This window comes from Chionomys nivalis, chromosome 12, assembly GCF_950005125.1.
Source record: "Chionomys nivalis chromosome 12, mChiNiv1.1, whole genome shotgun sequence".
Taxonomy (NCBI): Eukaryota; Metazoa; Chordata; class Mammalia; order Rodentia; family Cricetidae; genus Chionomys; species Chionomys nivalis.
This window is the reverse complement of record NC_080097.1, coordinates 909,180-935,980: the sequence shown is the minus strand read 5'-3', so window position 1 is coordinate 935,980 and position 26,801 is coordinate 909,180. Positions and strand designations below refer to the sequence as shown.

The window sequence follows — 26,801 nt, the reverse complement described above, 5'->3', positions numbered from 1 at the left end:
CTTGGGGTAACCCTAACCAAGGAAGTAAAGGATCTATTTGACAAGAACTTTAAGTCAATGAAGAAAGAAATTGAGGAGGATACCAGAAAATGGAAGGATCTCCCTTGCTCTTGGATAGGGAGGATCAACATAGTAAAAATGGCAATTCTACCAAGGGCAATTTATAGATTCAATGCAATCCCCATTAAAATCCCATCAAAATTCTTCACAGATCTTGAGAGGACAATAATCAACTTTATATGGAGAAACAAAAAACCCAGGATAGCCAAAACAATCTTATATAATAAAGGATCGTCTGGAGGCATTACCATCCCTGACCTCAAACTCTATTACAGAGCCTCAGTATTGAAAACAGCTTGGTATTGGCATAAAAACAGAGAAGTCGATCAATGGAACCGAGTAGAAGACCCTGATTTTAACCCACAAACTTATGAACACCTAATTTTTGATAAAGGAGCTAAAAGTATTCAATGGAAAAAAGAGAGCATCTTCAACAAATGGTGCTGGCAGAACTGGTTGTCAACGTGTAGAAGAATGAAAATAGATCCATATCTATCACCATGCACAAAACTCAAGTCCAAATGGATTAAAGACCTCAATATTAGTCTGAACACACTGAACCTGATAGAAGAAAAAGTTGGAAGTACTCTACAACATATGGGTACAGGAGATCACTTCCTACGTTTATCCCCAGCAGCACAGACATTAAGGGCAACATTGAATAAATGGGACCTCCTGAAACTGAGTAGCTTCTGTAAAGCAAAGGACACTGTCACTAAGACAAAAAGGCAACCCACTGACTGGGAGAAGATCTTCACCAACCCTGCAACAGACAAAGGTCTGATCACCAAAATATATAAAGAACTCAAGAAACTAAACTTTAAAATGCTAATGAACCCAATAAAAAAATGGGGCACTGATCTGAACAGAGAATTCTCAACAGAAGAAATTCAAATGGCCAAAAGACACCTAAGGTCATGCTCAACCTCCTTAGCGATAAGGGAAATGCAAATTAAAACAACTTTGAGATACCATCTTACACCTGTCAGAATGGCTAAAATCAAAAACACCAATGATAGCCTTTGCTGGAGAGGTTGTGGAGAAAGAGGCACACTCATTCATTGCTGGTGGGAATGCAAACTTGTGCAACCACTTTGGAAATCAGTGTGGCGATTTCTCAGGAAATTAGGGATCAACCTACCCCAAGATCCAGTAATACCACTATTGGGAATATACCCAAGAGATGCCACATCAAATGACAAAAGTATCTGTTCAACTATGTTCATAGCAGCATTGTTTGTAATAGCCAAAACCTGGAAACAACCTAGATGCCCTTCAATGGAGGAATGGATGAAGAAAGTGTGGAATATATACATATTAGAGTACTACTCAGCAGTAAAAAACAATGACTTCTCGAATTTTGCGTGCAAATGGATGGAAATAGAAAACACTATCCTGAGTGAGGTATCCCAGACCCAAAAAGAGGAACATGGGATGTACTCACTCATAATCGGTTTCTAGCCATAAGTAAAAGACATTAAGCATATAATGTGCGATCCTATAGAAGTTAAATAAGAAAGTGAACCCAAATAAAATCATATAGTCATCCGCATGGAGAGGGGGAAGTAGACAAGATTGCAGGGCAAAAAATGGGAACTTGCGGGTGAGGTGGCATGGGGCAAAGGGGAAATGGGATGAGAAATATGAGAAGGGGAGGATGGGAGGAGCTCGGGGGATTGGGATGGTTGGGATATAGGAAGGATGGATACGGGAGCAGCGAAGTATATATCCTATCTAAGGGAGCCATCTTAGGGTTGGCAAGAGACTTGACTCTAGAGGGGTTCGCAGGTGTCCAGGAATATGTCCCCAGCTGGTACCTTGGGCAACTAAGGAGAGGGAACCTGAAATGACCCTATCCTATACTGATGAATATCTTGCATATCACCTTAGAACCTCCATCTGGCGATGGATCAAGGTAGAGACAGAGTCTCAATTTGGAGCAACGGTCTGAGCTCTTAAGGTCCAAATGAGGAGCAGAAGGAGGGAGAACAAGAGCAAAAAATCAGGACCACGAGGGATGCACCCACCCACTGTGACAGTGGAACTGATTTATTAGGAGCCCACCAAGGCCAGCTGGTCTGGGACTGAATAAGCATGGGTTGATTCCGGACTCTCTGAGCATGGCGGTCAACGAAGACTGATGAGAAGCCAAGGACAATGGCACTAGGTTTCAATCCTAATACATGAACTGGCTTTGTGGGAGCTTAGCGTGTTTAGAAGCTCACCTTCCTGGACGTAGATAGAAGACCTTCGTCTTCCCGCAGGGCAGAGAATTTGGACTGCTCTTCAGTATCGAGAGGGAGGGGGAATGGTGTGGGGGGAGGAGAAGAGGAGTGGGGATAGGGGGAGGGGAGTGGGGGGAGGGGGCAATATTTGGGAGGAGGGGAGGGAAATGGGAAACGGGGAGCAGGTGGAAATTTTAATTAAAAAAGAATAAAAAATAAAAAAAAAAAAAAAAAAAAAAAAAAAAAAACAACAGAAATATTTAATTGGAACATTAAATTGGTTTTTCTCTACCTACTTGAAAAAAATATGGGAAAGCGTTATTCATTATAATTTCTAGTGTGTAAACATTTCTCTCACTGTCTCACTGCTTCAGGTACATGCCACTGCGGCAGGTGCAAGTGTGATAATCCAGATGGAAATGGACTTGTTTATGGCAAATTTTGTGAGTGTGATGATAGAGAATGCATAGATGATGAAACAGAAGAAATCTGTGGAGGTAGGTATGTTAAGCGTAGAAAGTCACAGTCCCTATTCTTCAGCTGTTTCATTGTATGCTTTCCTTTATATAAACTTTATATAAACTTCCCCTCCAATTCAATTTTGAACTTGTGCCTAGAAATATATCAGGTAAGCAGAGTTAAATGAAGGCCTTCAGAGTATGAGTATTCAGAACTATTTTAATCCAAAACTAGATTGTCCACAGAGGAGAGCAACATTATTGGTGCAACAAACCAGCAGCATAACTCTGGAGTAGTCCTATCAGGATAGCATTTCTCTTGTTCACATTAGTTACCGTCTTTTATTTTTTCCTTATCTCTTAACTGCATTAGTTTTAGTCTTTTTCTAAATCATAAGTCTTTAGATCGTTCTATGCCCTAATGGGGACACTGGAGTATGATGGTATGGTTAGCCTAACTTAGCTCCTTAGCATCCCCTAGATGTAGATAATACCATCCCTCCTCACAGTTTCTGTCTCACCATCATTCAATAATTTTCTCTCTTGCACTAATTTTTGCCCATTCTTTATCATTATTGGCTGTAATACATGCTTTATATATTATGTCTTATGATACCTGAAAGAATAACTCTGCAATTGTATCTACTCAAAGGGTGGGAACAGAGACATAGGCAACATGATCAACATGTGCAGGGCTAAACCACCTGTATGATAGCTTCCATACTGGTGTCTGTCTGACACTAGAACTGTGTTTCTGACCCTTCACCACTCACATTGCATGCCTGCCTTGGAGTTTACAGGTCCCTGAGAAGAGTACCTTCACATCACTTGTTCTTTAGTTTGCTTTCTGCTCACCTCGTGGCAAACCCTTGCCCAGAGTGTCCATTTGCAGCCTTGGTTGGTACAATGAGATGGTAGGAGAGAATAGCATGTGAAAGTCACTTTAACTAAGTAAAGAAAACTCTTCTGAGTCACCATCCTAGGCCAGATTCTAGAACATTTTTGAAAGGGTTTAGTTCAAAATGCAGTTAAATTACCCATGGACAATAAGTAGTTACAATTTGAGTATTTTATTACAGCTGATAATCAGTAAGGTATAAGAGAAAATGTTTTGGGATCAATGAGTTTTGATATACATTCCTGAGGGGAAGCTTATTTGTATATGCAAATTAAAAATGAACTTGAAACCAAGTAATAGAATATGTTTAGCTTTCACCTTTGTTACTTGATGTTTCCACTTTTTTTGGAATTTCATCGTCTCTAACCACAGATGCCGGTATCCAGTAACTCTCTGTGGGAGTGATGCTGCTCAGAATCCTAGAGCTTTCCATGTGTCATTCGCATCTCAACAATCTGTTGAGAAAGGATTTTATAGTCTATCATTGACACTATACAGGAAAAAAAATGTTTTCCTCTACCAGTTTATATATACAGTACAAAGTTTTGTTGTCAAGGAGATGCACTGTCCTGATTCTTCTGTTGTCCCAATGTCTTTCCACATCCTTCATTTAAATTATTTTCTATATCTGCTTTAATTTTATTTTCTAGTTAACCTCTTATTTCTTTTTTTTGAACATGGATTCTTCTCTCCTACAATACATCCTGAACACAGTTCACTCTGCTTCCACTCTCCCAGTCCCCTCCCCTCTCCTCTTTCCTAGATCTAACCCTTATCTTTCAGAATTAGCTCCTTACCTTAATGATTATTTTTAAACAAACTCTTCTTGAACATTGAATTTTATAAGCAATCTAAGAGCTTAATATAAAGTATGGGTATTTATTATAATTCACTATTAAAAGGACACCATAATGTTACAATAAAAATTAAACCAGTAAGCCATTAAAAAGCAGCCAAGCAGGCACATTTTCATAGCCATCCCAGAGTTACAGCCCTGGAAGAAGGAAATGGAAGAATGAATATGTTAGTCAGAGTCTCACAAAATACAAGCTTTTATGATTAAGAAAGTACAGAATAGAAAATAAAGAGGACATTCATCCATGTTTGAGTGGGATAATTATAAAGAGGAGGGCACACAGAAAACAAATTTGAAGATATTTTGGAGCATTTTGGAGAGGGTCAGATAGACGTTCAGGATGGAAGTGTGATGGCAGTTTGTTGCAGATAGTTTGGTGGGTTGTCCAAGAGAAAATGTGGAAAATTATAGCAAGGTGGCTATTACAGTGTGGGATTTTCTTAGCTCTCATTTGTATTCTCTTGACACAAGAGTGGGAGTCTTATTGTCAGACCAAGAATGCATTGCATTTTATTGGTTTAACTTGGAACTTTCCACATGGTGGAACACAACAGTGTGTGTACTAGACTTTTTGATTTGAGCCACCAACCAGCACCCAAATCATGACGTGTAGACTTGTTAATAGTTTTGAATGCTCAGTCTAGCTCAGGCTCGTTTCTGACTAGCTCTTTTAATTTAACCTGTTTCTGCTTATCTGTATTTTGCCTTGGGGCTTTTTGCCTTTCTATATTCTATATGTCTTTCTTTCCTTCTTACTCTGTGGCTGGCTGGGTGGCTTGTCTTGGCATCTCTCTCTCTCCCCTCCATCTCTCCTTCTTCCTGAATCTACAATTCTCCTCTCATTCTTTCTGCCTGCCAGTCCTGTCTGTCCTTTCTCTTGCCTAGCTACTGTCCTTCCAGCTTTTTATTAGACCAATCATGTACCTTAGGCAGGCAAGATGAAACAGATCTTTACACAATTAAATGTAGCATAAACAAAATAACATACCTTTACACAGATAAAGCAATATTTTGCATCATAAACAAAAAAACACATCTTTGCCTCGTTAAATAATATTCCACAAGTCAACAGTTTGTGGGACATAGTGGAATTAAAGGATGAAATATTTCCTCTAGTTTGAGAATGCTTCAGCCATGAATAAAACATATCTAAGTAAATATGCACTACTGCTTTCTTAATAGTTGATTGCAAATAAAACATTTTAATGACTGTTTCAAAAAACATCCACACAACAAGGCTTGCATACATTCCAGTGATGCATTCACTTCAAATGGTACTGGACTTCCATAGTCAATCTTGTCATTTCTTTACAAATACTTTCTTCATAATCACTTTCTGTGTAGGCCAAGGCAAATATATATTGGCTGCTTTTATTTGTATAATTATACAGATTCAAGCTCAACTGGAAGAAAAAATACATAAGTTGGTTATTTTCAGCAAGGTTCTGGGAGCCCTTGTTATTTACAAAGGCAAAAAAAATGATTTTGAAGAGATAGAAAGTTAATGGTACTTTTAAAAGTTGCTTTTTTCCTCATTGTATAAAATTCATTTTGGATAAAGGCCATGGGAAGTGTTACTGTGGAAACTGTTACTGCGAGGCTGGTTGGCATGGAGATAAATGCGAATTCCAGTGTGACATCACCCCCTGGGAAAGCAAACGAAGATGCACATCTCCAGATGGCAAAATCTGCAGCAACAGAGGTGTGTCACTCATATACGTTACTACATAACTGGGTGGTAAACAAAGCTCATCACTGATAAGACGTCTTCTCGATGCATTTCTTTCAGCGTGGGAGTGATATTATTCATAATCACTTGCTTTGCTAGAAATCCACATTGACACAAATAATCTTTTTGTTCTTGTTCTTCACTGAATAGATAAGGAAAACATAAATTTGCTGTCATTCTTTAAGCTTTCTTTCTTTCTTTCTTTTTTTTTTTTTTTTTTTTTTTGAGCAAATAGTATGGGGACTGAAATTTTGCTGGAATCTTTCCAAAACTGGTACAGCACAGCTAAAAGGCAATTCCTGGAGGTGCTGTGCCAAATGTCTCCTGACTAACAGAGCCATCAACAGCCTGAGTGTCTGATTATCCAGAGGGCAATCAGACAACCCTCCTGTCTTACTCATGGGTAATGGAAGGCCTGGCTGCAATGCAGTATTGGTATTGATGAATTTAACTTCTGCAATATTAAAACTGTATGGAACACAATACATAACAAAAACCATGCACCAAATAATTCTATGAGTTTAGACTGACCTTAAACATAAATTGTAAATTATTCATATCAAATATAATTTATAGTTATTAACTATTGATATAAATCAAAATTAAACATTTTATTAATATTGTCTACCTGGTTATAAACAAGTGGCTTTTTTGTTTTCTTTAAAACCATTAAGATAGAAAGTTGTAAGCCCTCTTTTTAATTTCTATAAAGGCACAAGTCATTTTATTTTTTTATTTTTTTCATTTTTTTTCTGTTTTAGCTGTTTTATTTTCCCTTTTATTGAAGAAGTTTTCATTCTAATTACAGCTTCTCCTTCCTCTATCCCTCCCACTTCCTCCCCACCTTCCCTCCTATCTGGATCCATCCCTTTTCTGTATCTTATTAGAAAACAAACAGGTCTTGGGGGCTGTGTGTGTATATATATGTTTGTGTGTGTGCCCGTGTGCACGTGTGCGTTTGCTGTGTGTGTCTGTTGTGTATTCCTGTTCTGACTTCCTCCAGTGATAGACTATGTTCTGGAAATGTGAGCCAAATAAACCTTTTCCACTCCAAGTTGAGTTTTGATCCTGGTGTTTTGAGGCAGCAATAGAAACTCTAACTAAGACAGTAAGACAATAATACAAGTCATTTTAAAAGACAATGTTCAAGCCGGGCGGTGGTGGTGCACGCCTTTAATCCCAGCACTCGGGAGGCAGAGGCTAGCAGATCTCTGTGAGTTCGAGGCCAGCCTGGTCTAGAAGAGCTAGTTCCAGGACAGGAACCAAAAAGCTACAGAGAAACCCTGTCTCGAAAAAAAGAAAAAAAAAAAAAGACAATGTTCATATGTTTATAGGGAAATCCTTGATGCACTGTCTTAAATATTGATAAATAGAAAAGAGTTAAGAGTTTATAGAAGATGGAAGTCAAAAATTCTGGGTTTATCACAGAAAAAAAGGCAATGGGAACCATCTGTTTATGTGAACTGCTTCCTAGTACAAATCACACTAACTCACACTGTGTTCATAAGCACCTCTGTTCTGCCTAAATCCTTTGTATTTGATTGGCTTCAGATTCAACACTTGGAGTATATCGAGGCACATCCTGAAAGCCTCCAGATTATGTATACTTCATTGCCAGTGATATTCTGATATCCAAAATAATTTGAACTCACTATTATGGTACCATTCAGAACTCTCAGTACTAGTTGTTTGCACAGTCAGCCCTTGTCACGCTTATATGAATTCCCTATGATATTTCTTGTTCTCTGTCTCTGCCCGTCTTATATTAGGCATACTTAATTTTATGATTTGATGCCTAAGAATTAGTTGTATGTTTGTGGGTGTAATTTTGCCTTCTACGTGCATATGTATGGATAAGTTACTTCACTGTTGTAGCCTTTTGGAGATTTTTAGGTTGTTTTGGTTCCAATACAAATTCCAGGATTGCATGTATTTAAATATATTTTTTATTTTGATAATTACATTTTAGATATTTTGAATAGGAATAAATTTATTCATATCCTATGGCTTTATTTTGTAATTTAAAGTTTTTTTTTTTATTTTATTTTTTTTTTGGTATTTTCGAGACAGGGTTTCTCTGTAGCTTTGGAGCCTGTCCTGGAACTCCCTTTGTAGACCAGGGTGGTCTCGAACTCACAGAGATCCGCCTGCCTCTGCCTCCCGAGTGCTGGGATTAAAGGCGTGCGCCACCACCGCCCGGCTGTAATTTAAAGTTTTAATCAAATTGATATTTATTTTTATTTAAAGAAACAATGAAGAGATTTATTTTTTTTCATCCCACGTAATTTATCTGTTACTTACCTAAAGATTTACAATCTATGTAAATAAAATATTAGTGGCAAGAAATACTTTCCAACAGAAAATTTTCCACCTCTACAGTTTCAACTCTCAGTTCTGTCTCAAGCACCTAAACATGTATAGTCTTCCTTCGTAGGTGTCCTGGACTCTACTATCCTGATACATCGCCATATTTGGTTTCTGTAGATTCTACCTCTTAGGATGGCTAAAGTACGTTCCCTCCCAGGTATATCAATGTTGCCTATTCTTAGCACTTCATTCACATACCACCTCTTAAACCCTTAAGCCATTTACATTTTACTTCACAAAATGGTGATACTAATTTTGAGTTTGCTAGTTCTTCTGTTACCTTTGCCTTCACTTTTTTTGTCAAATTGTTTCCAAGTTTCTTGCAAACAAAAATAACAGATTGTTTTAATTTTAGCTTTGAGAGAAATTAACACAATGTTAATGATTTATTGAATAATCTCACATAATTATAGAAAACTTTTATTTATTAAGGAATCTCTGTCATCAACTTCAGATGGTGTTTTCCCTTCTTAGAATATTTTTATCAAAATATATTTATTTTCAAAATATGAAGGAATAAACATTTTAAACAATAAACATACAAGATGCTTTCTCTAATACTTATTGGCACTCCCATAAAATTTATTTTTTTCCTATCTAGGAACATGTGTTTGTGGTGAATGTTCTTGCCACGACGTTGATCCAACTGGGGATTGGGGAGACATTCATGGGGACACGTGTGAGTGTGACGAAAGAGACTGCAGAGCTGTTTATGATCGATACTCTGATGATTTCTGTTCAGGTAAGGTACTCCTGAGTCCTGCTTCTATGAAAAGGTTCACTTTCTCATCATGCAGAATCATTCTGGTTCTCACATATATAGAGAAACTGTTGTTCCTTAGGCTTTCTATATTGTGCAGTGCTTCTCTCAGTGATGCACACATCCTTTAGAGATTTTAGACATTCTTAAAAAGCTCAAGATGAAACCAACCTAACCTTCTTAAAATTAGCCTGATCCCTTGCTGAGGAGATCCATTAGTTCCAAATATTTTCTCACCGCAACTTTGAGACTGCAGAACTAGCAACCTGTTGGGTATCAGCAAGAGATAGCAAGAGAAACACATGCCAAAGGAGTTTTTGGGGATGATATATTCATAAACTGGTGAAATTTTCACTAAAATTATTGTATAGTGAAATGTAGACATGAATATTTGTTAATGGACCCAAACATTCTGTATTTTAAATAGTTATGGAGCAGATACTATATGCCAGCTTGTGGGTTGTGTCTTGGTTACTGAGTCCAACAGTGAAGGACGCAAGCACAACCTGGAAAGTCGCAGAGTTCACAAAATACAGACAAAAGGAACATATCTGGGCACAAGAAAGATGACTTAGTGGTAGCAGCACTTACAATACAAACAAGAGACCCAGAGTTTAGGTCCCAGACATAGCTGTCTGCATGCCTGTAACTCCAGTGGGAGGCACAGGCAGGAGGATGGGCTTGCTGCTTACCAGCCGAGTTCCAGGTTCATTTGAGAGACCGTATTTCAAAGAAAAAGGCAGAGAGCTATAGAGGGTAATTGATGTCTCCTTTTGGTCACCCTGCATACAAGAACAGAAATGCACAACCACACACATTTGTGCATACTCCTTCAGAGTGAAGTTTCAGATTCTAAGTTCTTTTGCTTAATAATCCAGAAGACAGACACTTTCTGTGTGTGTGGCTCTTTATTCTCACTGCTTGGTTGGTACATGCAGGTAGACAGAATGCTCCTCTGGTTCCTGGAACATGTGCCAGCAAAGGGAGATAAAAGAGTTGCTCCACATAATCATGACTGTGTAACTTCAAAGGCCGGGGAAAGCCTTTTTGCAGAACTTTCTCCTGTAAGACTTCCTCCTCTGGAAGCCCTGCAAGCATCAGAGCACATTTTACTCACAGTCTTTCAGAGAGCTTTTCTGTTACTTATTATATAACGTGAGTGTTCTTCTGTATCATCAGGGTCACCACAGTGGTTATTTTAAAAAGCTAACAGTTACTGAGTGGCCTTTTATGCACTAAGTATGCACAGAATTTATGGGGACAAGAGCTTGTTTAGTATTCTAATTAGGGAGATGTGTCTATTCACAGAAGTGGGCATGCATGGCAAGGTGCTACTAGACCACCGATGTGGAATTCTGTTTTAAATGTAGGCCTTCAGATAATGAAATATAACGAGGGCATCCCAGACCAATGACTCTGCAATGAACACTCGCAGATAGAGATGTATGGACAAAGGGGCATACGGTGTGACGTGTTGGTTTGCACTGCAGCTTCCATGACAAGATTTTTATTTCCTTCAATTTAAGTCGTTTTTTTTTCTTTTCTTTTCTTTATTTTTTTCTTGAATTTTGTTTTATTCGGGGTGTGGTATACAGGGGCAGAGGGTGGATGTGAAGGGATGGGGAATGAATGGGATCAAGGTACATGATGTGAAAAACACACAGAGTAAATAAAGTTTATTTTAGGCTTTAAAAAAGAAAAGAAATATTTCCTCCAAGAGAAAAAAAATAGTTGAAATATATTTAACTAAGTAACTAAGTTTATTCTAGACTGATTTTTGTTCTTTAGAATTTAGCTCTTGTAACTCAAGGGAACACAATCCACAAATGAAATGTGGGTTTGGGTGTCACACTCATCCTAGAACAGCCTGAGAGTTTGTGGTAACTTCCTTGGATAGCTATCATACTACTAGGTTAGGAGTCATGCTGTGAACATTCTTCACCATGTGAGGTAGGCTGAACAGCAGTCACATCTGTAGTAGACAGATTATACTAAAACACATCTCTGTATGCGTGTTTGTGTACTTGAGTATGTCTATATTCATGTGTGTGTGTTGTGTACATGTGTTTGTGTGCAGGTATGTGTGTATGTCTGTGTGTCCATGCACATGTGTGTACAGGGTATCTGAGAATGGTTTCTAATTTTAATACTTTTGATGTTGAGATCAGGGATAAACAACAACATACTACATCTTTCATCTCAGTGTTGTTGATCAGCCTATGCAGTTAGAAGAAATGAGACTAATTCCTACAGGCTTAAAACATTCACAGGTTTGCAAACTAGCCTGGAAGCATTACATTATGATCAGTGTGTTAAGGGTCCCTTTTGTTTCTCTCTACTTGAAAGACAGATTAAATTCTGATGAGGCCTAGAAAAGACAGTGGCACATCTAAATCAAGTGCAAAATGCCTGTTTTTATTTATTTTAAAACTTTTCCCCTACATTTGTATGTTTCAGTGTGTTAGACTAACTGGTTCTCATGCCAAACATGTCCTTTACTTTAAATTATTATTTTTTTTATCAAAATCAAACCTTTATTTTCCTGAATTTATTTCTGTTCAATGATCCCTTTCTCTTTAGCTGGGTTTTTTGGCTGGAATTGAGGAACTAGTAAATCCAGAAGAGAGATCACAGTGTTATTTCATAGTTTCCTCCTTAGGACTCAGTGCCTGCTTCAGAAATTGTATCAATCCCTTGCACTTCCAAGTGCTGTTCTGACTCAGCCACTTCCTGGCAATCTGGTGTCAATACTTTACACTTCTAAACCAGTTTCTGACTATATGGATTAAAAATCTTCTGTAGGAAATGCACAGTTTTATTTAGAAATTGCTAACGTTCTGAAATTTATTTTGACAGCATAGAACAGAATTCTTGAAATCAAGGCATGAGAAGTTTTCACTACTGAAAAAGTAAAAATCATGTTTGAAAATTACAACAGTCTTGAATAAATATTTAAATTAGTCAAGGATACTCTTTATTTATTTATTTATTTATTTATTTTGAGATTGAGTCTTACTCCACAGGCAGATCTGGCTTGGAAATCCTTGTGTAGCCCAGACTGATGTTAAGCTGGAAGCAGTCATTTTGCCTCGGCCTCTGGAATGCTGGGTTATAGGCTGAAGCCATTGCACCCAGCTTGGCATTGCCAATGTTAGCTCTACTTCCCTTCACTGTAGACTGGATTTACAGAAACTTTCCTATGACTCTTGTACTTGCTTCTTGTGTGCTCCTCACTGGTTTATTTGACTTAGGAAATATCACTTCCCCCACATTAAAAAAATGAAACTATACCATGTTGAGATGTCATGATTTATATCAACTGCTGTGTGTTCACCAACTCTGAAGAACACATACAACTTGTATGACTTATGCACTGCTCTGTTTTAATGTCTCCCAGATTAAGCAATTTTGGCTAATACTGAATTGTTTTGAAAAAAATTGAAAAAGGGAACACATATACATATCCAAGTGGTTCAGTAGAGTGTGCAATCATCTTAAGCCTGACAGTGTTCTCCCACCTTGACACTTCATGTTCAAGGGCAATGACTTTGATCTCGGAGCCAGCTATACCCATGACATAGACTTTAACCCATATGGATTTTTAAATGACTGATATTTAATGGCTTTTGAATAACTAAAAGTTAGAGTTTACATGCCTGGACATGAAATTTAAATTTTCAGGAGTTGTCCTCAAGAAATTCATAATGCCAAGTATTGCAATCACACGAGAAATTGTTTGCAAATCACAGTCTGTCCCCTCCTCTGCTCTGTGGAGGACACGGAAATAACAATGGCAGAAAAAGATAGCATTGTCAAACAATGTAGGAAAAACAAAACAAAAGTGGGAAAAGCTTAGAGAATTAAAAACTAACTGAATAAAATAAACCTAGTAAGAAACAGAAAGTGAATATGATAGCTTAGTGGCAAAAGTCCCAACATGATTTTTTTTTAGGTGAGAATCATATGCAATTTATTAAACAACAATTGAGGGACCATCAACATGACAGTTGGAAATGGCCACCAACCTTATATTAGTTTAATTCCTCGGACCCATATTAAGGAAGAAAAATACAGATTTCCTTTTCAGGTTGGCCTCTGACCTCCATGTGTGCTCTGTGGTATACATACCTGCCTCCTTCTACTTAATAAATATAATTTAAAATATGAATAAAAATAGCATTTAGTCCTCCAAAATTAATCTAATTTCTTTTTTGTAATTGTATCAGATTCTAACTCTAAAAATTTTTTCTTAATAACTTATGACCATCTTTAGACACTTTTATGCAGCTTTCCTCCACCCAACAAAGTTGTTCTGTAGCTCTAGTTGATCTGGAACTCACTTTGAAGATCAAGCTTGTCTTGAACTCAGGGATCTGCTGCCTCTTTCTCCGCCTCCCCAGTTCAGAGATTAATGTTGTGTGCTACCATACTTGGGTCTTCTTTGCTAATGTTGTCATACAGATGAACTTCAGATAGAAAATAATCATTACAAAATTTAAGCATGTGTTCTGACTTGACAATGTTAAATGCAGTCCTTGTTTTCTTTCTGCACCTGTCTCCAAGGTTTTTACTTCTTTTTGCTCTCTCTGGGTTGGATATGATCTTTCTCTCTGTGTGATGGGGGGAAGACTCTCCCTGACTGAGAATTCCTGTGGGTCACATCAGTAGGTGGCACCTTCTTGGGTAAGTTAGGGATTTAAGGGCATTCTCATCTACTAGATTCTTGCTCAGATATTTACAGTTTTTTTTTATTGAAAAAAAAATTTCTGCCTCCTCCCCACCTCCCATTTCCCTCCCCCTCCTCCTGCCCCTCTCCCCCTCCCCCCACTCCTCTTCTCCTCCCTCTCCAGTCCCAGGAGCAGTCAGGGTTCCCTGCCCTGTGGAAAGTCCAAGGTCCTCCCCCCTCCATCCAGATCTAGGAAGGTGAACATCCAAACTGTCTAGGCTACCACAAAGCCAGAACCTGAAGTAGGATCAAAACCCCGTGCCATTGTCCTTGGCCTCTCGTCATCTCTCATTGTCCGCCATGTTCAGAGAGTCCGGTTTTATCCCATGCTTTTTCAGTCACAGTCCAGCTGGCCTTGGTGAGCTCCCAATAGATCGGCCCCACTGTCTCAGTGGGTGGGTGCACCCCTCGTGGTCCTGACTTCGTTGTTCATGTTCTCCCTCCTTCCGCTCCTCATTAGGACCTTGGGAGCTCAGTCCGGTGCTCCAGTGTGGGTCTCTGTATCTATCTCCATCCATCGCTAGATGAAGGTTCTATGGTGATATGCAAGATATTCATCAGTATGGCTATAGAATAGGTTCATTTCAGGTTCCCTATCCTCAGGTGCCCCAAGGAACTAACTGGGGACATTGCCCTGGGCATCTGGTAGCCACTCCAAGTTCAAGTCTCTTGCCAACCCTTAGGTGGCTCCCTTAACTAAGATATGAGTTTCCCTGCTCCCCTATCCAACCTTCCTATATCCCCAATCATCCCGTTTCCCCGAGTTCCCCTCATCCTCTCCTTCACACTTTTCTCTCTCCATCTCCCCTTACCCCCATCCCACCCTACCCCCAAGATTCCAATTTTTTGCCCGGCAATCTTGTCTATTTCAGAAAGTGTGGAATATATACACATTAGAGTACTACTCTGCGGTAAAAAAACAATGACTTCTCGAATTTTGCATGCAAATGGATGGAAATAGAAAATACTAGCCGGGCGGTGGTGGCGCACGCCTTTAATCCCAGCACTCGGGAGGCAGAGACAGGCGGATCTCTGTGAGTTCGAGACCAGCCTGGTCTACAAGAGCTAGTTCCAGGACAGGCTCCAAAGCCACAGAGAAACCCTGTCTCGAAAAACAAAAAAAAAAAAAAAACAAAAAAAAAAAAAGAAAAAGAAAATACTATCCTGAGTGAGGTAACCTAGACCCAAAAAGAAGATCATGGGATGTACTCACTCATAATTGGTTTCTAACCATGGATAGGGGGCCACTGAGTCTATAATTTGTGGTCCTAAAGAAGCTAAACAAGAGGGCAAACCCAAGGAAAAACATATAGTTATCCTCCTGGCTATGGGAAATAGATATTTACAGTTTTAAAACTTTTCCTCCTTCAATCTGACGAGTCCTTTGAGTTTATTGCTAAGATTGTCAACTAGTCTACAGTGGCAGTATGTCCTGTACTGTGTCCTTACATATCTAACAGTCCCTGAACTGAATCTCTTGCTTGTGCCCAAGTATTTTAAAACCACTTGCTCATGTAAAATAACAGAATGAATTGTACTTTAAATTTTAAAGCTTTTTGTTTAAAATATAATTATTTATACATACATTTCTGATTGTCCTTATTTTCAGGAGGGCAGAGAAAAAGAATGGTGTTCTAGTTTCATTAGGTTTCTCTGACAAATGTTCTGACCAAAGAAACTCAAGGGTAGGAAGGATTTGTTTGGTTTACACTTCCAGGTCACAGTCCACCATTGAGGGGAATCATGGCAGTAATTCAAACAGGAACTTGGAATAAAAATCATAGAGGAAGGTTTCTTGCTAGCACTCTCACAGACCCACATTTAGCTGTATTTCTTATTTGGCTAAGGACTACTTTGCCAAGGGTACAGTAGGGTGTGACCTCCTATATCAATTAAAAATCAAGACAGTACCTCACAGACTTGACTATGAGCCAATCTGTTTAGAGAACCCTTCATTTCAGAGTTCTTTCATAGGTGACCCTAGGCTTAGTAGTATTCAGAGTTAAAACTAATAACTAAAACTAATTAGTTAATAACTAAAATTTCTTAAGCTGTGATAAACTGCAAAAATGCCACAGAATTAAATGATGTATGAAATTTAGCCTTTAAAAAGCACAAAAAATTATATGTAAAATTCTCATATTGGAAGATCCAAATAGCCATGCTCACACATCATAAGTATTTGCCAATAATACATATTTTCCATTATAGAGATTAGTGATGAAGCACCTTGCTGAATAGATTATCTTGTAACAGGGACTCAAGAAATATTCACTGAATTCAACTTATTACTTAAAATATGTACATTTGATGATCACTATTATACCATTTCACTCTGACCCATATAATTATCATTGAACCAGCACAGTATATGGTAAAACAATTACTACTACAATAACAGCATTAACAACAACAAAAGCCAACAAAAAACCTTTGCAATATGGATTTTATAATTTGTAAGGAAAAGAAGGTTGTGAATTTGAAGGAGAGTAGAGACAGGTATATGCGAGTTTGGAGGCAGAAAATGAAAGAAAAAGATTTCTGAGTGCATTCCCAAAAGAAATAGAATCATTATCTTGAAGCAGAAGCTTTATTACCTGCTTTGTGCTGTTTTTCATAATAGCCAAGGTTTAGAAACAAGTGGCTGTGGCTAGATGAATGGATGAAGGTTATATGTATATGTAGATATAGATGTATATGGTGGAATGTGTTCTCCATGAATATCATTTGCAATAACATGGTTGAACCATGAAGACATTATGCTACTAAAATAGAGAAATCATATAACATAATTGTACAAAATCTAAATTTGTTATATTATTTTTTATTGGATTTACACAATTGTCATCTTTTGTGTGAGTGTTTTGACTGCATGCATGTATGTGTATTATTTGCATTGCTGTTTTCCACGGAAGTCAGAAAAGAGCATTAAATACCCTGAAACTGGAATTTCAGATAGGTGTGAACTACCATGCCTTTGCTGAATCCCTAACCTGGGTCCTCTGGAAGAGTAGTAAGTGCTCTTAACCGCTGAGACTTCTTTCCAGCCCTCAAATATTTTTCTTAAAAACAGAGTAGAAGGGTAGTAAAGCAGTGAAGAGTGGGAGTTAGTGATAAAAGCATATAAATGTTCAAAGTTACAGATGAATAAGTCCAGAAGTCATAACATTTAGCATGGCAAATATAATTACTATGTTTTGAGTACTTTAGATTTGTGGGGAAGATAGATCAAACATATTTTAGACACCTGTGTGGGGTGAGAGATATGGCCATTAGTTTGTTTGTGGTAACCATTTCGCAATTAGTATGTATCATTGTGTATCACAATGAGAACAGCATCACTCCTATGTACTTTCAATATGTACATTTTCATAAATTAAAAAATTACACTATAGTTACATTATTTGTTCCATTTCCATTGGTCCTTCAGTCACTTCCACTTTATATGTATATTATAGCTTAATAAAGCTCAAAAGTGGAGATCTCAACTTATCCCTAATTTTAGATTTCATAGCTTCATTGTCAGTTTGTGGCTCCTTATTTCTTTTAAGTAGATATAGATCAGATGAAAGATTCATTAGAAAAAAAAATCCTCCTACTTCAAAAGTGTTTGTTTTCTATTTCCTATAGCTCTCCGTCACCTTAATTAAATGGCAAATCTATCAAATACTACACTTCCTTTCCAGAGACCAATATAATAACATTTATCTAGAATTTAATGGACTCAAATTTAAAACGTTATTAAACCATTTGTTTTATTCATACTTGTTGCTTTTCTTTGTTCTTTTCAATCTGCTAATGTACATCAGTTGTTTAAATATTTGAGAAAAATGTTCCTTTGCCTTAATGGTTGGTGGTGTGGAAATTAAGATCCTGACTTCTAAAAATCACTAGTAGAATAAAAGCTGTAAACTATCTCTGATTATATAATCTTTATGTGCTCTTTCCCTCCCCTTTACTATGAAGGTCACGGGCAGTGTAACTGTGGACGATGTGACTGTAGAAAAGGCTGGTATGGGAAGAATTGTGAGCACCCAAAATCCTGCCCATTGTCAGCTGAGGAGAGTGCCAGGAGGTGCCAGAGTGGCTCTGACCTGCCTTGTTCTGGGAGGGGTGAGTGAAGCCAATTGTCATGTCTTGTCATTTATTCCTAATAATGTGTGGCAAATGAATGCCATCCTCATGTATCTTATGAAGAAGGCGACTGAGATCACTGAAAGAAGAAATATTGTTGCTTTTTCAAAACTGGTAAACTCCATTCAGATCAGTAAAATTTCTGGACAAAGACGATTGGTCTTTCTCTTTCTGTCTCTTCCCTTCATGCAAGTACACATGCACACACATACACACACACAATCTTCTCAATTCCAGTTTAGCTTCATTCAGTCCAATACATTAAAAACAACAAAAACACAGTTGAGATGTTTGCTTAAAACTTTCTGAACTTGAGCTTCTAATTGCTCAGTGACATTTATGAAATCCAATACCATTATTTGTTGGGTATTGTTCACTTGGAAAAACATTGTATAAACATGCATGAATAAGCTGCTCCTTTAGAAGACAGTTAGCCTTGGGTGTGGTTTTGCTCTCAGATTAGGAAAAAATTCAGGATAAGGAAAATAATTCATCTGGAAGAACAGTTTTTTTAATACATCAAAATAAGAGCTATGAACTCATTTCTTCCTTGAGTATAACAAAGTCAATCTGACACATGCTCTTAGAGAACTGGTTCGTAGAGGCTACGAGAAATTGTCTAGGGTAGGAATTAGGGATTTGAATTTTAGATGAAAGAATGTGATTTTCTTGTTATGTTGTTCATTAAAGTGCTTTTTTATTAAGATATAATTCAGATAAAATGATGTTTCGCTTTTGGTATTTAAAGCCCTGGTATTTTATATAATCACAGAATTATAAAGTTGTGAATGCTAATTATACACATTCTATGCATGGTTTAGTGGGGCATGGGTAGGAAGATTTTAATCTCAGAGATACTTCTGAATATCCCCGTCTTTTAGCAATAACCCATACAGGAGACTCGACCCCATCCAATTTAAAATATTTTCAGGTTGAGATGAAAAACCTTGTCAGGCTATTGGAGTTCCAAGGGTTGAAACTGTACAATCCCTCAGACAACTGTCACCCACATTTTCAGTCAGCAGCCTGGTGCTGGCATGACCTCACCATCTTCTCTCATGAAAGTTTCATCATTTTTCTCTGAGATAGGATTGAGTGTGGGAGGCTAATCCATGTAGTGTTCCTGTTTGTATATTTTTAAATGTCAATATTTTTATCACTCAACTATAATAATGGAAATTATTCCAAAGAGAAAATCTTGAGAAGAATAAAAATAACTTTGTATCAAAATAGATTTTATTACTGATAACTATTTTCTAATTGTTTTTGCTCTAGAAAATTAAGATGAATTTTGAGATTGTTGTCAGATCTCAAACAAAGGACAGGGACCTGTATGTATGTTGAGAATTTAAAGAATTTTTTAAGTAAAGAGTGTACATTGTGTTAGGCCATAAAATATCAAATAATCTTTTACTAGTAGAAATAAATAGAACATGAGCAAATAAAAATCTGGAAAATTATTAATATATCCATATTTGATATTAAAATGACCAATTATATAATGGGAAAATAAGAAAATCTCCCAAATTATTTTTTTATTCCATAAAATTACTTTAAATATATGCATGTGCTTTTTATTTGTCTAGACTTTAATACACAGAAAAAACACAAGAAAGTTATTGTGGAATTATATGCTAATCTTTAACAAACAAGTAGCCTTAGTTTTAAATACATATTGACTCCCATCTTTCTTAAGGGTCACTGCTTAGCTACAGTTTTGGAGGAACAGAATATAGCTAAAATATATTGTATCAAAATGATGTTAAATACATATGTATAACCTGACTACACTATAAATTCATTTAGTTTCTAGAAGCACTGTATGAATAAGTAATATACATCACTACTTCAAGAGTAACGGAGGTATTGGTGGGTGAACTGTTCCCCATGGGTGTTTGAGAATGAAAACTAAAAAGCAAAAACATATCCAGAACTTGAATCTGTGGTCCATGCACTTTCCTGTCGGGCTACATCTATGAGCCACGCCATGGCAACTGGGATCTCTGAAGCAAACATCTGATATGAAAGCTTTTAAAGGGTAAGTTTTGTGGTTTTGAATGAATACCCATCACAGCTGTGATTACAAGAGTGTAGAAAGCAATTACAAGCACCATTGGTTCTCAAGCTTGAGGGCCCCGTTGGCCCATCAACTGGGGAGAACGGTCCACAGGGGGAGATATGTCCCACTGGAAATCAAATTGTATTTCTTGCTTTTGATGATGATGAGTAAGCGAAGCCAATCTGTCTAAAGACAGAAAGTATCACAAGATCTTCATTCTTATGCAGTCTGCAATTTCTTGATTTCCATTGCCTCTAGATATCAAGTAGATATAATTCCCTGTAGCTGATGTGTCTACAAGCTTATTGGTCTTGTTTTCTGCATCTCAGTAGTAATGGGGAGTCACTTTTCTTTTATTTTTATCTATGTTCTCTATAAAAAATTAAAAGCAGGGTTTTTTTGTTTTTGTTTTTGTTTTTTTTAATTGTTGAGACAGGCTTTCTACATAGCTTTTGGTTCCTGTCCTGGAACTAGCTCTTGTAGACCAGGCTGGCCTCGAACTCACAGAGATCCATCTGCTTCTGCCTCCCAAGTGCCCACTGCCCGGCTAAAAATTAAAAGCAGTTTGAGATAGGCTATACATTAGTTTTAAATTCTTCTCTAGTTAAAAATTCATTTTTATCTTCATTGTGATCTTCTTGTGTGTGATTCTGACTTTATTAAAAAACTAAGAGCAAAATTAATACTTGTTCCTCCCATGTTTAATCAGTGAAAGGCATTTCTAGTTTGTCTCTCCCCTAAGATGTGCTGGAGAAGGTACTGGTCCCTCAGCTTGAGTCTCAGAGCGAGGGTGGTTAGTAGTCAGCTCTGGTAATCCTCCCATGGTGTGTAACATGGATGGAAACTCAGGTTGTTTAAGTAACTGATATTTAGGGCATGTTTATTATTGTATCCAAACTTCTAGCTGATGTAGTTTTCCCCAACTAAACTTTAGAAAGTACCACTAGGCCAATATAAATAAATAATCAAAACAAAAATTTCACATGCACTTAAATACATGGATATTCAAATGCTTAAGGTTTTTAACTCTATGTGTTATCAATAGCAATATCTAAATAAAAATAATCATGTATATATCTTAGAAATGAAATATTTATGCTATTCCATCAACTGTTAATTATGTGAGCTAAAACAAAGTGCTAAAACTAATGAATGCATTTTCATTGTAATTATCTAAAACATAATGAAATAGGAAGAAATATAACTTTTCTGTTTGATGAATGGTGTGAATCTATATAGTAATTTCTAAGCCAGTAGGTGTCATATAACCTCTTAACACAATGCTCTGGACTTCAGAACAAAAATTTTGCCTCTTCTCTCAAATAACACTTCCAAAGCAGCTGAGGTCCATTTTCTAGGACTGTTGAGATTAATTGAGGCCAACCACGTGGAGCTGGTATCTTCAAGGCTATTGGCTGAAGGAGCAAAAGGAGCTCCCACAGCAATTATTCAGAGTGTCTGCAATGTTTGCTGTCTTTGAATATCAGCACATTGTCCTTGTTTCTCAGTCCCAAGTTCTTTCTGCTTGGCTTCCTTGTACTTTGATTCTCTTTCATTAGAATTCTTAAAATTTTGTCTATCTTAGTTCCTTAAACATTCATAAACATCTATGTGAAATGGTGAAAAATCTAAGAAAATTGACACATTGAAACTACTTATTTTATGTAATATCCTGTCATCTAGAAAATGGAAGTGGTATCCTCATTTTTATCAATTAGTATGCTTTAATTAATGAATTAATCAAGTTTTACCTACCCTGGGAACACACTTTCAAAGAGTAATAACATGCCACATTCTCACCATCTGTAGATTTTTCAACTGAAGTAATAATTTATCTCTTTTACCAGCAAACCACAGCTTCAAATTTCCTTGCTTCGTTTATCAGAGTTGCATTCATGAAGTATGGTACTTTGTAGTTGTTTTTATTTTTGAGACAGGGTCCCTTTATAGCTCTGGCTATCCTGGAGACCAGGCTGGTCTCAAACTCAGAGATCCAACTGCCTCTGCTTCCCAAATGCTGGGATTAAGTGCATGTGCCACCACCACCTGGAATTTGTTTTTTTGTTTTTTTTTGTTTTTGTTTTTGTTTTTTGATGTTGTTTTTGTTTTCCTATGTGATTTGTATGCTGTGTTGTTTTGGGACCATTGAATCATTCCTTTTGAAATCCATGGTTAGAGATGTATTATTCATTTGGAACAGAGAGTTGCAATGTTACAATAATAGAAGTTCTCCAAACATTTTTAGTTAAGCACCATACCACATGTAGTGACTTTGATCATATTTACTCTGTGGCTTAATTAGCAGAAATGCTGTAAGTTAACAGCAGTACAGTTTACTGAGTGACAAGCAGTTGTATGTGTTCCTGTAAGAACACTTAAAGAAAGCAGATAGGTTCAAGTTTACTCTATTTGAGTTTCATGGACGATTGACGTGCAATACAAGCAAGTACTCACAGACACTGGAATGACAAAATACTCTAAGCTGTGCCTTTTCAAATCTAGTCTCTATGAACTGTAGTCCAGGATGAGGAAGAAACAGTTCTTATAAACAAACTTCTTAGTTCTTCTTTACCAGGAGAAATGGTTCTGTACTTAACACTTGCAGCGTTTATCAGTAGACAGAAAATGAAAAGGAAGTGGTGATTATGGCCAGAAAGCAAAACCTGGATTCTGCCATAACAAACACAATAACGATAATAAATAAATCAATTTTGAACCACCTGTGAAGCTTCTCTGCAATGCTGAGGACACTGAACTCAGGAGATTATTTTGTGTTTTATACTCTCTGTTACCATGCAGTGATATATTTGGTGGTATCCAGGCAGAGATGGACTTATTTATTACTTCTTTCTTTGTACCCAGAAGAACTCATTAGCAAGCTTTAAGATATGCATGTGTCCTATATTTTATGAGTCTTTGGAAATAAAATTGTTATTTATTGTAGCATTATTAAAGATACTTTAGAAAAGAAAAACTTTAAAACCTAACAAGAACTATAGAAGGTGTTTTCAGTCTCCTTCCTATGTTTTTGTAAAGTACTTGAATTTCTCTTTTTGGATGTTGTATAATCTCAAGAAGATGGACAAAGGAATAGGAGCTCAGAACTGTCAGTCCACTTGGAAAGTCTGATAAGTCTGTTACTGAATCTCTCAGTCACATGATAAATCATTATTTATTAAGATGAAGGCATAATATATGTACTAATGTGAAGTGCTAAAATGATTAGAAAGGATCCACATTAAATATAGTACAAAGTATTTATTCAATGACCCCTTTTCCCAGCTGATAATTATTTATATTCTTTATTATGTGTCTTTTATCTGTCTTTTCCCTATTTTAATATTAAACAACAGAGAGGAAAAAAGATATTAGGAAGCATATTTTCATTGGTTTTAAATATACTATGAAACACTGAATTAGGTCTCATTTCTATGACAAGAATGTTGATTAGGAAGAATTTAAGGGAGGAGGAGTTTATTTTAGAGAGATGCTGTGGAAGAGTCAAGCAGTTCACTGCATGGTGGGCCAGGAAGTAGGGAAAGAGAATGCTGTAGTTAAGATAGGTTTCGTCTTTCTCCCTTTTATTTGGACCTCAGTTGACAAAATGGTGATATTTGGGACTTGCCTCCCCTATTAGCTTTCCTGGAAACACACTCACAAACATGTCCATCAGTGTGGCTCGCCAATCTCCAAGGTAATTCTAGGAGTCAACTGAACAATAAAGATCGACCATCACAAATACTTTAGTAGATAAATATCAAACCTAAATGTTTTAGTTGCCGGAGATTTTCTTAATCCATAGCTCCTAAAATTAGACCACCACCAAGTAAGACAGTGTGAACAATTTTTTGTAAGTGTTCTAGTCACTATTCTTGTTTAAATGTTTTATATATGGCAACAGAATATTTTATATCAAAGATAGGCATTTATCCAAATAAATAGATTTTTATTACATTTCAAACACTTTTTTATATGGCAAATTGAAAACCTGTAGAAATTCTTTGGCTAAGAAAAATTTCCAGGAAATATTGCAGCAAATATTGTCAAAACTTTTTTGAAATGAAAATAGAAAATTGGACAGTAATTCAGTTCTAATTTCTTTAAGCAAAATTAAAATGATATGTGTGACAACTACAACCACTCTATTACTATATTTACATATTTATTTCTGTGAAAATACTAAAATCAAAGTGGGGGCTGGATTGTAATTCTCTGGCAGTTGTTTTTCATATTTTATTCAGTATAAATGAGAAAGTAGTTATTTTCAGTGGGTAAAAATCTCATGTGATTATCAGTCATGGCCTTGAGGACATCCCAACCTCAGTAGATATTCTCTTTAATAGAAAGTCTATGAGGCAGAGTGCGCCATCTCTTTTTCTAAGTTATAGGTCAGCCAGCTGGTTAGGACCCTATGATTCCCTTCCTTGACTATCCACGATCTTATTAAAAATTAATAGCCCAGTCATTGTGTTGGGTTTGCAAAATGATTTCAGAAAATTAATAGACCATGCATTCTATAGCACAGACAACACATGAATCATACGTTCACAGTTTTGCTGCTTACCCTATTGAACCAATCTAGCATTTATTGATCACCTGGTCTTTTATTTCTGTGCTATACCAGAAGTAAGGCATTGAGGTCTAGTGCTTCATATTCTGTTTTGTACAGCTAGTTTTATTGAAAAGAGTCATTGTCTTGTTTATATATGACTGTTATCTTTATGTTACAATGTGGCAGGTCATGACCCTTCTGTGGAAGGAACAACCATGTCACAGGGGTCACTAAGATTTTCCTCTATAAAGGATATTTACACAGCAATTCATAACTGTAGCAAAATCAAGTTAAGGAGTAGTGAAAAAAATAATTTTATCACTGAGATCAGCACAACGTGAGGAACTGTATTAAAGGGCCACAGCATTACAAAGATTGAGAATCACTGCTATAATGTTAATCTTGAGTAGTTGGCACAGAAAACATATAATTTATAAGTTCTGGAATAATTTCTATTTAGACTTGTTTAGGACAAACTTACAGTGCCCTGTGTTAAGCTTTTGTGATAAAGGACAAATGGTAAATGATAAATAGAATGCATTGAATGAAATTATAGTCTTTAAACATTTTAATAGCCATACACGCATATCACATGTTTTGGTCACCCCCCCCCATCCTACCTTCTCTTATTTCCTCTTTATTTTTCCTCCAGATATTATGTGCTGCCTCTCTTTCTTTTTAAATGATCTGGGACCACCTTGGGGAGCATGGATAGCCTCTCAGGGGCTGCATACTTGAAGAAAACTAACACTTCCAACCCAGGCACTCATCAGCTGCCAATAGCTCGTAGTGTAAAAAGCTTCTACTCCAGCAGGTTGTCCTCTGATCTCTGTACATAAGCACTTCCTCCAACTCAAACACAAAATAAAGACATGTGAAACCAACCAACTAGCAAACAAACAAACAAAAAAAGCAGAAATCCAACATCCATTTGATCAGATAAAAGGTAGAATATGTTCTGTCTGTTCTCTCTGACAGATTGGAGGCAAGGAAAGCAAAGCTTTCTCCGCATAGTGCCCCGCCTCTATCCCCCCTCCTGTGTGTGTGGTGTATGTGGAGGTGCTGTCAGTACCTCTGGTTTACTATGTACGTCCAGGTTTGGAACTAAACTTGAATATGGAGCAGAAGTAACAAACATGGAGTCTATTAGAACAGATATACAGTCTAGGGGTCTGGTAATTCTCTTAGGGTCTTGCTAGTAAGAAAAACATCCATTTTGATTTTGGTCTAATGTCATAGAAACACCAAGATTTCCATCCATTACACTGATGCTAAAATGCCAAAGATTACTTAGATTATCATTGTACAAACCCATCCACAAAGAATACAGGTATTTTATTCCATTTTCTTTTTCTTACATCTTAAATTATATCTGTCTTTCTGTTGACAGAATAAATTTAAAAACACAAACAAAATTATTTTCTTGAAAGTCAGTTATATAAGCAGTTTATTAATAGGACAACTGTTATCTAGGTCTGATGGTGCAGGTCTATTAATCATAGAGCTCCTTGGCAGACTGATACAGAATCCCAAGTTCAAGACCCATCTGAAGATAGAGTAACTTAAAGTCCTTACTGAGAAACATGATAAGAGACTGATTTTAAAATATATGTAAATTAGAAATAATTTTTTAACAAAAGAACTTGGTATATGACTTAGTGGAGAATACTTGCCTAGAACATACAAAGCCATAAGTTTACTCAATAGTTTAACACACACATACACCCCCAACACACATACACACACACACACACACACACACACTCAGAGAGAGAGAGGCAGAGAGAGAGAGAACTTTTTATTAGAAGTCATATTAGTATTTTGTGAGTTGTATCTCCATATTTGAGAGTAATACAATATTTGTGTAAGATAATGGGACACTGGTATAATATTGAGCTGACTGTAATTTAATCTGGATCTTCCATGAGAGAAATGCAAACCCTATCAGGCCATAAGCTAAAATAACTTGAATAGCTT

At 36.8% G+C, this 26,801-nt stretch overlaps 2 protein-coding genes across 8 annotated transcripts in view; one reads left to right on the top strand and one right to left on the bottom strand.

Annotated features, from left to right (window-relative positions):
* Positions 1-26,801, bottom strand: part of LOC130884855 (fibroblast growth factor 14) — a 989,760-nt gene that overhangs the window by 387,155 nt on the left and 575,804 nt on the right. The window lies entirely within an intron of this gene.
* Positions 1-26,801, top strand: part of Itgbl1 (integrin subunit beta like 1) — a 199,413-nt gene that overhangs the window by 99,761 nt on the left and 72,851 nt on the right. The window contains exons 4-7 of the mRNA XM_057786122.1: positions 2,660-2,782; positions 6,059-6,199; positions 9,195-9,335; positions 18,046-18,192. Coding sequence (XP_057642105.1) covers positions 2,660-2,782; positions 6,059-6,199; positions 9,195-9,335; positions 18,046-18,192 — 552 coding nt within the window. The remainder of the gene's footprint in view (positions 1-2,659; positions 2,783-6,058; positions 6,200-9,194; positions 9,336-18,045; positions 18,193-26,801) is intronic.